Genomic DNA, 15864 nt, shown 5'->3' with positions numbered 1-15864 from the left:
ACAAGTAAGAGAAATATAGTGATTGCACTCGCGATAGTAAATTATATAATTCGCGCCAATTTTCTCAAGGTGTCGTATTGCTCTTGTACGTGCTTTTGACACAAATATGATTCTGTTTCATTTTTAACAACAAAAGTTTTGTCTGTAAAGAAAATATAAAACATACCAACAACTCAATTAGGTAAACATATATCCTTCCTGTCTTTGTTCTGACACTAAAAAAGATCAGGAAATATAAAAATCTCAGATAGAAAAAACTACACTCGTCGTGTTTAGTATGAAATTTGTATTCGAAAAAAATCAAAAAAATCGAAGAAAATATGTTACAGCCAAGTGGTGGTAAGAATTTTTAAATTTCTATATTTTTCTTACTTTTATGGGAGATGTAACTGTCAATTTAGATACTGTTTTTTACACAGTGTATTTTTATTTTGACCGTCTACGCTTGAACTTTAGAAAAAATGTGAATTATCTCAGTTTTGGCGGCAGCAATCTACTTCTTCAGAAGTGGCGAAAAGTACTTTAGCAGTTTTCAAACAATACGCATTTATTTATAGGAAAATATTAACATTTAAATTATTCTTTGACATTCTCTTTGTCATTGCCGTTAAGGCGCAATACCATCTTGCGATCCTCCCTTTGTTACATAGATGGAATAACGCGGAAAGTGTTGCAGGATTCCCGGGTGTTGCAGGATTCCTGAGTTTTATACTTCATGCTTTCGTCCCAGTGCATATTTTGAATTTTTGAGTCTATCCAATCGTACCCAGGACCTGTTAACTTCAAGTATAAAAAATTAACTAGTTCTTGGAAGGAGGTTATAGTTCTTCTTCCGATTGGTACATGAATCTTGTATATAACTCTTGGGCTTCTTGTACATGAATTTTGGTCACGGGCAACAGGAGGAACTTGCAGTCGGGGGTGGTCGTTATTATCATCTTCACATTTCCAGGACCGGAGCTTGGCCGTGCTCCATATGAAAACAAATATGGGAGACGTAGCAGTGATAAAATTAATTACTTCTTTTCTTCTTATGGTTATGAACAAAATTTAACACATAAAAATTAAAATTTTGATGCTTCAAGTTATTAATAGAAGTTTTCATGATGAACACAAAACACCAAAACTTTACTCATGTTAACAGTAAGAATTATTACTACCGCCGGGACAGTTTTGATAGCGAGTGTTCATCTTTGGGAAGGAGTCCAAGTTTTTGCTCCACGTGTTCTTCTGGTGCTTATAATACAGATTCGGAGTAAGTGTGAATATGTTAAATTATAGATATAACTATTTTAAGTAGCTATTTTTGTATGATTTTTCTACAGCTTAGCTATAGATCAAATTCTTTGTTTACATTTTCAGTGGTAAACATTTCAGCTCTGGTATATATTTGTTACTTAATTGTCATTTGTTACTTAAAAAACACACATAATCATGGCAGGCTGACTTATGTAAAACAGTCTAATATTATTTGAGACTTATAGAACAAATATAATCGGGAGGCCAGTTATTTTTCACTTATTATAGCTATAGCTATAGAACAAATATATATAACCAGAGCAGCAATAAATTATATTATTTCTCCCTTATAGAACAAACATAATTTTTATATCATTCGTCATCACTTCTGACAAGCAAATAGCCCTGGTGGCAAAGTTGTTGTTGTTCTCATAAAAATAAACCCACCCATCCGCAAAATCTAGTTACTTCAAAGTATATTCTGGTAAATGTTGAGTACATTCAAGAGGAGTTTATGCTAAGAATTATGTCGAGACTTTTTTCTTTCCCTATGCCTAGTTTTCAATAGTGTTTTATCCTGCAGTACAGAGAAAAATAACGTGAAGATTTTTTTTCTTTCGACATGCCTTGTTTTCAATAGTGTTCTATCTTGGAAAGAAAAATGTCATGTGACAATAATTCATCAATGGTTCATTCACAAAAGTTCAAAGAAAATGCCAATCAAAGCCTGCCTAAGTCAGCCATTATATCCAGGGTTCATAATCCGGTCACCACAACATAATCAGGGTAAAAAAAAACATAATCAGGCCATGCCTACATAATCCGGCAGTCATGTTTATAAACAGGTCGTTTTCGCAATCTGGGCAGAACATATACAGCTGGTGTATTCCACATGTCACACAGGTAGCAGGTCACAGGTTAAAATATATAACCATATATTTTTGGCTTACTTTCAATATATATCAACATTTAATATGCGCAATCATTTTGGTAGCCCTTTTCGGAGATGCAGCGCCATAAAGATATAAATTCTACCTAAATTCGAATTAAATAATAAAAATCTTTTGCGAAGTTTTATAATCAAGCCCGGTCAGGAGACGCGTGCGATCGCACGCGCACACGCCTACACATGCGCCAAAAAATTTATGCGTGCGATTTATCGCTCGCATAAGACTACTTTATCAAAGATTTTTTAAAGACGTAATGCAACGTGTAGCGAGTACTTTTTGTTGATATCTTTGATCAGCGGCGGCTGGATTATTTTTAGTTTTATTTTACAGATCAAACGTGCATGTGGGACATAAAACTGTCTTATTAGTTGTAAAAAACAGGTGCGTTGTTTGCTACAAATAAATTAACTTTTTCTTTTAATGACGTCAAAGTTTCATTCATATGATCGACGGTACCTGTGAATCGAAACTAAATATTTTGCTGAGCCAATTTCGTCCCCATACTCTTTTATATCTTTTCCGTTCTTTTTAATTTTTTTAGATTACTAATAATATATAAAAAGTTCGAAAAAGACGTTTTTAAGTAGAGAGGTTCGTATAATTTTTAAGTTGATATACCTTCACTTGATAAAATATTATTCATATTTTTTTTATCCATGCGATACTTCTTTTTTCTACTTTTGGTTTCGATCGTTCAAAATGTTTCAGCACAAATCAAAAAATCAGATTTTTTTATGTTTTAAAAATGTAACACTTCTTTCAATTTTTTATGAAGGTGTTAAAGTTGTTTTAGCTGTCCCTTTCAAATTTTTTACTCCAGTGGGAACAGGTGAAACTGTTTAGGCCATGTGTTATACGTTCATTTTTATATTATCCTATTTTATTAAATAAAGAAGGACACGTTTTTTTTCGGCAAAAATGAGTTAAAAAAAAAAAATTCGGAAATATGGTTGAGATTTCTACATTTAAAAAAAATGGGGTAAAGAGGACATTATTGGTTATAAAACTAAAGAGGCTGACGGCAAAACTATGGTGAATTTCGTGTAGTGCAATTCGTAAATGGCGTTCTTTAAGAAGCTTTGTAAAAGCCAACTATTCTGGGGAAGAGCCATTAAGTGTTTGGAAAACAGTGCTAGCCTTCAAACGTACTGAGTTTCCAAACATGTGCATGTTGGCTGAGTTAGTTTTGTGCCTTTCAGCGTCAAACTCTATGGTGGAGAGAGCATTTAGCCTACTCACACTTCTTTTATCCGATAGGAGGTTAAGTATGAGCCACGTCACCATGGAGAATTTTTTGTGCATCAATTTAAATAACAAGATTTCGACAGAAAAAGAAAGAGAGGAGATTACAGAAATGGCTGTAATAAAAATCTCGAAAAGCGGCGCAAAAAGAAATGCATAACATGGAAACCACAACATAAGAAGGCATGGTCTAGCTCGTTTGACGTAACCACGATTTCGTCATCAGATAACGAAGACAGCAACAGTGACGATAATGACATCAGCGTTGTTGTATTTTCTGATTCAGAGTAGACCTTGAACATGAACAAAAATATTGTTTTAAATGACTCAAGTCTTGTTAACATTATCCCTCCTTTTAGTCTTCTGGCAATTCCCATTATTTTCCCATCCGCCTTGGTAATTATAATTTGCCGTGCCAACTTTTATTACACTGAAATCATGAGTAAACATATTCAATATGGTCGTAAAAAGAACACACATTTTTCGTTATGTAACACAATAAAACAACAAGGAAAGGGACTAACACTAAAATAGCTATTTAAATAGGCATTTTAACAAGAAATAACATATTTTAAACTTTTGACCACTCACGCAAATTAATTTGCACAAGCTTTTGTGAGCGCTCGCAGGGTTAAATTTTTCCGACCGGGCCTGATAATACATTGTGCGAAAATGTATTGTTGAATTAATTACTTAAAAAGATTCTAGTGCGTTTAATTTAAGAAACATGAGAAGCATTGTTCACAACTATTAAATGCTGCTTTTTGTTTATAAACTTTTAAAATGTGATCTTAAAAAACTTTTCTATCTCCGTTTTTTGTTCTTAGACTTTTAAAATGCGATTTATAAAAACATTTCTATCGCCGCTTTTCGTTTATAAACTTTTAAAATGCGATCTAAAAAACATTTCTATCACCGCTATTCAATTTTAAACAACTGTTGGTAATCCAGCGTGGTTAAACATTCTGATATGTGAGATTTTTATTTACAGCTTAAATTAAAAATTTGTGATACAAGGAGGGAAAGTAAACAATGAGTGAAACGAAAGTGATAGATAGCGAAAGTAGCGAAGAAGGAGTGGTTAAAGGATACGTGGTGCAGGATACGTGGTGCAGGATACGTGGTGCAAGATGTGTATGATATATTCTCATATTTGATCGCTGGTGAACAAATACCTTTTTTACTGGGCACAAGGTTGACTAGATAATTTGCTTTGTTCTACACGAGTAGGCATATTTCGCATAAAAAGGTATATTTACAAAAGTTTTCTTGGACTTATTTAATATACGTAACATCTAGATATAATAATATACATATATAATATACGTAACATATACATACAATGCTAACCCTATAATAACTGTATATGAGGGCAATACCAGAGAATATTTAGAGACGTCAAATTATGTGATAGAGGTCAATATTTGAATGTATTGCCTGAAATAAACAGTTATTATATGGATTATTATTTTGCGGGTACTGCATTTTCGACAAAAATATAACATTATAAACAGGGTGTAGAAACCATGTCTTTATAGAAACTATTCCTAAATAGAACGTACATTTAAACTAATAATATATATTTTTTAAATCGAATATCATGTAAACATTACAGGTTTTTATTATCTACAACATAGAATTCTTTAAAAGGCAAAAAGTAAGTTTTACTTCTGTTTCGTGTTTTGTTTACTTTTTTCCGTGTTTATTTACATTTAATGTTACTATATTTAAACTTTATATACGCTTCCTATGGTAGCAGGCAATACCGTGGAATATTGCCTTCTATGACATAAGTTTTAACCAATCACATTGCACGATTTTCGAAAACATCGATGCTGCCCTTTTACCAGGGTAATAAAAACAGTTATTATATGGATTACTAAGCGGGTACTGCATTTTCAACAAAAAAATAACATTATAAGCAGGATGTGGAAACCATGTTTTTATAGAAACTATTTCCATATGGAACGTATATTTAAACTAAATTTTTTTTTTTAAATCAGATATTGTGTAAACATTACAGGTTTTTATTGCAGCTACAACATAAACTTCTTTAAAAGATAAAAGTAAGTTTCACTTCTGTTTTGCGTTTTGTTTACTTTTTTCCGTGTTTATTTACATTTAATGCTACCATTTTGTTGCTATGGTAGCGGGCAATACAGTGAAATATTGCCCTCTATAGATAGATAGATAAATAGATAGATGTGCATATTTTACACGGCTAGCCTCACAATAGGGATATACCCTGTCTATTATTTCCAGGAGGGGCCATGGCTTGGATGGGGAGTCCTAGAGTATTTATTGCTCATTTTGAGTTACGCGGACCCAATTAGGGCCCACGCTCTACTAGACAACTTCTGGTAATATCAAACGGCCCACACAGTGTGCCATCTCCCCAATTTCCCTCACATGGCTTGGGTTAACCCGGGGCTATGGTAACATTCACTCGCCCATGTTGAATCGCCGTCAAAAGGAATCGAAACCCGGTTTCCCGCACAGAGTACGAGAACTATAACCACTAATCTACGGTGCCATAAACGTAAGTTTTAACCAATCACATTGCGCGATTTTTGAAAATATCGATGCCACCCTTTTACCCGGGTAATAATACGAATTAAATGCAACTATCCTTAATAAGTGACTTGCAGAAGGCAAAAGTAGTTTTAAATCATCGAGAACCTGTGGGATATAAACTTAACTCTTCTGTTTCTTATCTGTGTATATATTTTGTAGTTTTTTTTTTCACTTTAAATAAAAAAGTTTTTTAGAGTGCTTGTTTTTTTAAATTCAATCTCAGCAGTATGGTTTAAGTAGCATCCATAGATCTATTAAAAAGGTAAAAGGGAACATGTTGATGTTTAGCCTAATTATTAAGATCTAAGTCCCCAGCGCTCTTCCAATGCGCTATCAAAAAATAAAAAACAGTGGTTATAATGTTATCAGTCATCAATAACGGAAAGGACTCTAAGCGCGTTAATTCTCTAAAGAACCCGTGGACGAAGTTTGTTAACAGACTTAATGTTGGAGTGGTTAAGTAATGTAAGGTGTTTACATGCAGCTTATATTCATACATTCTAATCAGAATATATAAAGGGGCAGTGGCAGTCTTCTGACAAGTGTTAAAGATTGCAAAGAGTGTTACAAATTCTCTGCATTGTGTATTTTGTAATGGTGCTTCATCACGAAACTGGAAATGGCTAAAATTATTTGCAATGTCAGAATTAAGAACATTTTAAAATTTTGACCTGTGACCTGTGTGACCTATGGAATACACTAGCCGATCCAAGGCAAACTTGCTTGGAGTGAGATATTGAAATTTAGCACTTCTAGATTCAATCAGGGGTATTTTAATAGCAGGAAAGTAAAATAAAAGTACCTATGAAAACTAGCTTGTTTCAACAACATTTTCAAAAAATTATTGTGTCAAGCAGATATTCCTGAGCTGAACAATGAAGTCCAAAGTAAACATGATGTTGGCATAATTTACCGTAAAGCGTCAAGATTTCTTATTTTCACAAACAAAAAAGGATCTTATTAAACTTTATCAGTGTTCATTACTCCTGCAAGATAATACACTTGTGTATTTCTTTAATCCCTTTCTATTTTGTTTTCTGTGAAATAAATAATTGAAATTTTTGCCTGTCGTGAAATCCAATATGGCATTTTAACTATGCTAAGTCATCTTTTATTGCATGAAAGTGTCCAGGACTATACTGTATTTACTCTATTATTGCTACTGCAGGATTAGTGTTCAACCTTTAATGTAAAGACGGGTTTACTAGTGAGGCAGGAATATTAAAAAGGCTCGATTATGTTTAAAAAACAGTCGCAGAATTATGATGTGTAAAAGGTACAGAAATGAATAAAGTTCTCTTTAAAGCAATGAAAAACACAACTTTTACAACATTCATATGAAATTCATGCATTCAAATTGTTGTAAAATGCTACTTACACTGATATGCAGCATAAATATTGGAGAAAGTAATACTATACAGATTTAATAAAAATTACAGCAATCCCACCTGCAGAATTATTGGAGAGGCAAGATTACTTTTTCAACCCATGCCGGACAAGGCGGTTTACTAGAGAAGTGGGAATGTAGAAATGCAGGAATGATAGAGTAAATACGGTCTTCTAAGGTATTAATTTTTCTGTACTTTTTGACACCCTTCACTGATAGATCCTGCCTACTGTGTTCTCCTATTTAAAGCACTTCCTGCAGATCCTCAGGATCATTTTAATGGGAATTTTTATGGGAGTTAAAGAGCGAACTTAATTTTGCAAATGCCAAGAAAAACTGCCCAACATTTGCTTTTATTTACTGTTTTAAGATATTAAAATTCTGCTTGGGACGATTGTAGGAGGTTGTTTAAACTTTATACAATTGTGTTTTGATGATGTTGTATTAATATTTGTATGGCAATTCTTATTTAAAATTAAATTTATAATTGGTCAATGACAATTCATAAAAAATTATATGACATAACATTTTATGATATTTAAAAAAAGAAATATTTTTATATACTTACGTCCAAATAGCAGCATATGTATTCCAATTGTCACTGTTGGTCATGAGTCAAAATAATAAGATAATACCCTTTTGTTCTCAAATGTAACATACATGTTATTGCTTAAGAGTGTATTGTAAGCTATTGAAATTTGTATATTTTTGCACATCCACACATAAAAAGCAAAATGCTTACAAGGAAGAATTATTTTACATCACCTGTTTTCTATTAAAAATAGTAGTTTCGTGGCTCTATTTTTAATAAAGAAAAGACATATTGTATGGTGAATATAAAACTGCAAGAAGAATGAAGACAAGGTTGCATTCATATTGTATACAAAATGCAGTGGTATTTTTAAGCTTTGTAAATCACATTTTGACAATTTTAACACTGTAAAACAATGTTTAGGCTTCAAATAATTGTGTTTATCGTATCATTTAACATAAGATTATTTTTTTATTGGCATTAGATTTTGCCTATTCAAACTATAACACTTTTTAATTATAACTTATAGACTTGAAATAGGAAGATCTCTAAGACATTCATTCTTATTAATCTGCACCATCATTAATATAGATATTTTCCCAAACAGGCAAAAGAGATCTATGTTGACAAGGTATTAAGGATGTTATTCTTTCTATTTATGAAAACTAATTGTTATTGGCAGACCTTCTCAAAAATATAGCCTGGAAATTGTGGTACTATACATTATTTTATTGCAGATATCCAAAAGTTTAAATTTCTAAGGCCGTGAGTGCCAAAAGAATGATTTTTGTTGCACTAACTCCAGTTTCCTGAAGAGTATTAAATAGTATTAAGGAGAGTATTAAGGTAGCAGACATAAATTTCATAGATTTAGAAACATGATTTTTTGCCCTTGGTAAAAATCTGTGTTTAAAAATGTATTTAAGCCTGTGTTTTAATTAGACATATATATTTGTTTCTAGGGAGGAAGATGCTTCAACTCGTTGGCCATGGATAGAACATATTCAAGACAACGGCGATCTTGTTTATATACAGTCGCAGAATGAAAGTCAAATTCCAAGAAATTATAAAGACCGTGTCCGAACTATTGTTCATAATGAAAATAAAGAAAAACGTATCCAAGAAAAAATAAAAAGTGTAATAAAAAAATCCAGATCATTTTCAAAGAAAGATTACATAAACAGAATTAATAATAGTGATAATAATGAAAAGAATAAAGTGCACCATCACCATTCACATCATAACAAGAAAAAGCCAAACCAAACAGACATTCAGAAAGCACAGGATTTCAAAAGTGTACATATGGATACAAAAATTTCAGACACTACAAATTTAATATGCAAGAATGTTGCTGTTACTCTAAATGCACCAATTGAAGCAAATTATGTCACTCTTGAAAATGTTTTAGGTGTTATTACTGGACTAGATATGGATCCAGTATTAGATGACTTTGATAATGACATTATGTTTAGTGGCATTCCTGGTTTTAAACAAAATGCTAACTCGATTATCATACAGGGTATCATTCCTAATAGTCCTATCGATAGATGTCAAAATATATCCATTGGTATAGTAATATTTCAATTAAGGTTTGTTTATTTGCATGTTTGTTTCTGAGTTAACCTTTTACAAGAATTGTGTTATTTTAGGGGATATTATTCTTGCTATTAATGGTCTAGAAGTTAACCATTCAAGTATAAATCAAGTCCTACTAAAGGTCAATGGAGATTCTGAGGTTGGTGTCAACATAGCATTTTTGTGTCATCTTTATAGCCCGTAAAACCATTTGTAGGCCAAAATAATATTATTTCTACAAAGTAATTGGTTGCATTAATTTGAATTAATTAATTTGAATAAATCTGGAATAAGGTGATTCTTATTTAAAAGAGAGGCTCACAGTAGACTCTTGGTTATTCCAAGGCCCATGGGAGATAGAAATTTACTTCGAATAACTAAAATTTCGGATAAGTGAAAATTTTCTTATTTTAGCTATATATTGCTTTTAGTAGGTTTTAAAGTTAATTGTTTAAACAACTGGGAAATCAAAGTTTCACTCTGAGTAACTGAGGTAGATGGGGTTAGAAAATCCACAGGGAATAAAAATTTTCGTCTAAGCGGAGGTTTAAATAACCGGAACTCTACTGTATTAATTATTTTCCATCAAAAGGAAGGCGCTCATTGGTGGGAGGGGGTTTAAATAAGTATTTGTTTATAGGAAAATTAGTGCTAAGTGTTAATCCTTCTTATTAGGTAATTATCACTATTGAACGTCTAGTCACAAGAATAATATCAAATAATAAAAGTCAGTTATGTTCCATTATATCAAATACGATAACCGACCATGAAGAAATGGTTTTCGATGCGTTTAATGAAATATGCTGTGTTGCTTATCTTACGTTGTCAGGGACTGAAGATAAAGCTGAAAGTGTAAGTGAGACTAATTAAAAACTTTTTGTTTTCTTAAAATCTTTATTAAAATTTCAAATTTTGAATTTTTTAAACATTTACCTGTATAATGAAGACGTTCTCTGTAGATTTATACTGGTACTTTCTTCTAATTTGTTAATCTTAACTAAAATAAATTGATAGTATCAAATGTTCTTAGTGTGTGTTGCAACATGGTCAAAAAATTTGATGGATCACCCTGCAATAATCAAAATTATTCCTTTTCTCATAATCTCAAATTGATGGTGGTTATTATTACAATTTTTCTAAGCACACAAGTTGCATAACTTACAAAGAAATTGATGACATCATCTTAACATCAAGTTTGCACCATTTTTTGGCATTTCATTGGCTAATTCTGTTTGATGCAAAAAGTACATTTGGCATATTTTTGTACTGCCTTTCTTTTTTTTATACTTATATTCATGAGGTCGTTTAGAATTGATGGTCAAGTTCATTAGAATAAACTAATAAAATCATTAGACGAGAGGTCGAAATAAAACTGCAGTGTAGTCATTTTAAAACGCATAATGCAGGTATTATTATAGACACTAGCCGTTAGCTTTGAGGAAAATCCACGGATATACATATCGATTTGTGGTAGCAATTCAGCTACGATTTTAAACAGAACACGGCTATTACTAAATAGACTATTCGTTTACCCTTGGAAAAATCATTGGGGTCACCTGTCCTGTAAATCTCGCATTTCGTGTTTTCGTAACACAACTTTTTTCCTGTATGTAGACAGACAGAAAACGGCTACTATTAAATGGATTGTACAAAAATAACCATTACAACAACCGCACAACTTAATAACACACTTCTTGGCAAAACACTTTTCAATCTCATTTTAACGTCAGTGTAATTTTCCAATGCAAGGTTTTTAATCATTAATGTTTTCAGTTACACAACTAAGGACGTTGGCGCATTATAATGTAGGGAATTTATCTCGTAACAGAACATTATTTTCGAAATTGATTTAGTTTTCAAATTAGAATTTTGTTTGGAAATGTACAAAATGGACTATAAATTATCCACTTTTTAACCAACTAAAACAGAAATATTTCATACAGTGTTTTCTTTGTTTAATTTTTCATCTCAATTTTAGGATATAATATTTTGGTATCCTGAAAGTGATTGCATCAAAAAATTAAAAGGTGTTCGTGGTATTTTCTTAACTTTAAGTGATATCATGGTCAATGTCACTGGAACGAACATACAAAGGTTAAAATTGTAATAAATTTTAATGCATACTGGTCTACTTCTCTAGTTATTGGTCCACTACAAAATGTTTTTTTTTAGTTCTGTGCTGGTCATAGATGAACAAGTCATAAATGTTCGTTATAAGAGCGTTGAAGACAATGTATTTTTAGTTTCACTTCCACAGGAGAAGTAAATAATATCTTTATTTATTTATTTATACACAAGTGACACCTGTTTTTTGTTTAGTAACGTTACTTATCTGTTTTAGATGTTCGTCACTTAAACTTGATTATTGTATAAACGAATTGCTACATCTCTTAATTTTAATGTATGGTAGTGTTAAAAGGTAAAAATAGTCTTATTTTCAGTTACCCTATAACTTTATGTTTAATATAAGAAATGCAAAAGTGTTAATTATGAGAAATGCAAAAGTTTTTCCAACATTAGGACAAAAGTATGAAAGCAAACTATTTTAAGTTTATACTTATGTTAACTACTCTTTACTTATGCTTTAACAACAATAAATGAGATAGTGTGAACCCCTCCCCAACTACTAACTGGGGGTGGGGGATTTCAAACTGGCCCTTACTGGAAAGGACAAAAATTTTTAAAAACTAATGGGGATATGCATTTTCATTTTAAATAATAGCTTTATTTTACAAAAGTTGAGTAAAAATTAAGATTTCTTATCAAATATGATAAAAGTTTAAATGTTTTTTTTCAGAAAGGTTTTGTGCGATAATAGTAATCGTTTTCTCTTTCTGCGTTTCATGGTGTTATTACATCTTCATTTCTTTTAGAGCATTTCAGACAGAAAACATTTCATCATCTAAACACATTATTTCCATGTTTGTTGATCACTTACTACAAAATTATGAGGACTTTATGACAGGTGTTCGTCAGCTGCAACTTCCTACAAGTCATTACGTAAGTTGTCGGACATTGTATTTGTGGTGAATATAAATATGTCTGTGTTTTTTGTCTCTGTGTTTATAATCTCTTGATTATAAAAACAACATTGCGACCCCCATATTCGACCTAATAAGAAGACGTCATTACATTTGATTAAAAACAACAACAAAGTTTTCTATTTTGGTGAAGTTACTAATTACCTTTTTTTTACATTCTTAGGTGGATATCAGCAACGTGTTGTGTGATGCAGAGGCTGCAGATTATGGGGAATGTGTATGTCATATATACCAAATAAACAACTCCCATACATTCTATACATTCTGGTTGAACTCTTAGTCTTATGGTTAATTTTCTTTTCTGTTAGATTGATGATTTCTTTCCTCACAGAAGGCTATATGGTACAATAGGAACATGCTTATTTTATCAGGTAAGCCAAGAGAATTTATACTGAATCTTTAGAAGTATGTCTCCTTTGGTTTATCTCAGAATATAAAATTATATCACAAAGATTTACTTTAAAATTAGCTACACACCCCAACGGTCATCGACTTGTTAAACGCTGCATGTTTATTTTTAGGACACACTGGTATGCAATCATTTGTGTGATGAAAATTTAAGGGATATTGTAAACTTTTGCAAATATCATTGGTTATTCTTAATTGCAAAGAAAGAAAAATTGAGACAGATTGTGATCTGGAAGGAGGTATGTTTTTCTGCAAGAATATGTTTTCTCCACGCAGCACCGACGAATTTGTTTTAAAAGTTGTGGGGCCAATATAGTTATATAATTTTCCGCGTGGTTGGGACTTCCCTAGAAATTTTTTTGGATTTCAAGATCTTGAGATTTTCTTAACGTTATTCACACTCTAAAATTTTAAATAGAAAAAATAGTGTTTTCGATGCTATCTAAGTTATTCCTTAAAAAAAGTATGTGTGTGAAGGAGAAGGGAGGGAATGTCCCTGGTTTCGTCAATACCCATTCGAAAGAAATTTACCTCACTTTCGTATTTCTGTCTACAGATATTCTTGACTGCAAAAAAAGCACAAATAAAATCAGATTTCAAAAAACCAACCGGTGTGAGATGGTTTGTTCTCGTTGTTGGAAAGGTATGTTGCTGTCAATGTTTTTGTTTTTCTATTGATGTTTTGCTTATCTTTTATAATTTTACTTTTTTTATTACAGGGTAAAAGTCTTCTGTGCTCTTTACTTGAAGCTGGAGGAGTTGCGTCAGTGTAAGATTGTTTTCCTACATTGTATTCGTTTTTTTATACTTTCTTTTCGTCACGTCATGTTTTCTGCTCAAAATTGTAGTCCGGAGGGTAATCCAGGTCCTCATCCGTATTATGTGGATACTGCATGGTCAATTCTCACATACCTAATCGAAAGTCTGGACTTCGAGGTGATTAGTCAGACGAGGTATGTCGTTGCTGTTTTTCAGCTGGCGATGACGAGACACGTGATGTCTTGTAAAAAATTTCTATTGTTTCGTCTACAGGCTTGAAGGAGGATCTTCCCCAGCTGTTGTCAACCCTTTAGAAGCAATTTATCCTAAGGTATCACAAAGTCCACGTGCGTTAGAATTAATTAAACGTAAAGTTCCTGCACATATGGACTTGCCGTCATCAGACGCTAATAGCAGTACACATTATCATCAGCAACATGCTTCATTTGACGTTTCGCTGGATGTTAGTCACGCAAGCACTGGGAGAAGAGATTCAATTGGTTCATCAGCGTCCAGTGGAAGCATATTTACGAACAATATAGTTTTGCCTCCGAGTAACGAATTTAAAATGAAATCGTTAAGTTTTTCCTCAGCAACAGAAATATCACTTACGTCAGCACTTTCTACGAAGTAAGTTTTTTTTATGATCTACCATGCCTCGGACGAATTTGTTGTTGTCAGTGCATACCTTTTAAAATGATTAAATAAATAAATATTGTATTCTAAATTGCGAATGCGTGCTCTTACGAAATATGAGATTTTAACGACACGCTTTTTATGGGCAACAGAATAGTGAAATCTTTAAAATTTCAACCACTGTTAACCATGTCGAAGTATTGACGCTTGTCAACTTATTTTCGCGGCAAATATGTTTTAGTTGCGTTTCTTTATCAACGTCCGGCAACTACCCTAAGTTGATTAATTTTCGTGAATTTCGCGAGTTTTATCTATATTCGTTAAAAATTATCTGCGCGAAAATTCCCAGAAAGGTTAATTCGCGAAAAAAATCGTACCAAATTTACCAGAAATGACTAAAAATTAACTTCGCAAAATGTTTGGAAAAACTAGTTTTTCTAGTTTTTCTCTGTGAATTTTTTAAGTAGTTACAGAGTTACATCAGAAAAGTTGTTTCAATTTAAAGTCATAACCTAAAATCAACAAAAGGGCGTGTATTTAAAGATTAAAATATCTTTCGTTTCTTCTAATAATTTTACATTTTATTATTTTAGTGTTTCGTTAATTATTGGTCCCTTTAAAGCTTACTCCTATAATATATACAAGTTTTTTTTTTGTTCCAGGTTAACTACAGGCATGAACAATACCCTGTTTTACTTCACAACATTAAAAAATCATTCTGGAGTTCTTATTTGCCCGAATATATCTCAATCAACTGACGCTCTTACCAACGAGATAATCTCATCGTTTCAATCATCGTGTGAGAAAATTCATGAACTGTTTTTACCGAAACAGGTATGTTTAAATACTGAACATGGCAAACATGAAATCCCTTTCATGCATTTTAATATGTCTAAAATTAAATTTTTAAGATATTTTTTATAATGTGAGATAGTATTAGTAAGCTGTTTCCTTACACTAGTGCTCCGCTCGCCAGCTTGAGTATGGTTTGCTATTTCGCGTTCGACCAACGAAAGGCGCAGAAATGAAAAAGGGATCACCAAGTGTAAAATACTGGGTTGTGGGGTGAGTAGAAAATCTTAAGTTTTAAGTAGAAGGTATAGTTTAAATGTACATGAAGTGAAATTATATTTAGGCGTATTGTGAAGAAAGGGTCGAGCGAAGAGGAGGTGTATGTATGTTTTCAAGATGGTGTCGCTCAGAATATTATTGAAATGGCTTTCAAAATGAGATATGGTTGTTACTACTAACCTAGGTTTCTTGAAGGCTTTTTTATGACCAGCACATTTTCATTTGATACGTCAGTAACATTCGTTTAATTTTCTTTTTCAGTTTTCAGTTCAACGATTTTTTATTGTTTCTATTGTTTTTATTGGTTTGATCGGGAATAGGGAATTATTTTTTTACCATACCTTTGATGTGAAATAGTTTTATTTTTTTTAATTTTGTACATATTTGACAATATTATTTATTTTTGACAAAAGAATATAATTATTATTAGTTTGTATCTAGTATTTCCAT

General features: G+C 32.1%; 1 protein-coding gene across 2 annotated transcripts; it reads left to right on the top strand.

Annotated features, from left to right (window-relative positions):
* Positions 1-41: 41 nt before the first annotated feature.
* On the top strand, positions 42-15857 carry LOC130655516 (protein inturned-like). 2 transcript variants are annotated; one of them, XM_057458283.1, is made up of 18 exons: positions 42-339; positions 8887-9491; positions 9574-9659; positions 10175-10351; positions 11478-11593; positions 11672-11761; positions 11841-11918; positions 12373-12499; positions 12704-12757; positions 12849-12911; positions 13062-13187; positions 13505-13591; positions 13668-13717; positions 13797-13901; positions 13981-14337; positions 15006-15177; positions 15305-15408; positions 15479-15857. In XM_057458283.1, exons 1-18 carry the CDS (start codon positions 278-280, stop codon positions 15591-15593), a joined length of 2574 nt encoding a protein of 857 aa, XP_057314266.1. In that variant the 5' UTR covers positions 42-277; the 3' UTR covers positions 15594-15857. The 2 variants fall into 2 exon arrangements, with proteins under 2 accessions (XP_057314266.1, XP_057314265.1); XM_057458282.1 differs by lacking the exon at positions 42-339 and adding an exon at positions 947-1255.
* Positions 15858-15864: the final 7 nt, after the last annotated feature.

This window comes from Hydractinia symbiolongicarpus, chromosome 8, assembly GCF_029227915.1.
Source record: "Hydractinia symbiolongicarpus strain clone_291-10 chromosome 8, HSymV2.1, whole genome shotgun sequence".
Lineage (NCBI taxonomy): Eukaryota > Metazoa > Cnidaria > Hydrozoa > Anthoathecata > Hydractiniidae > Hydractinia > Hydractinia symbiolongicarpus.
The sequence above is the reverse complement of the archived record's forward strand: the minus strand, read 5'-3'. Positions and strand labels throughout refer to the sequence as shown.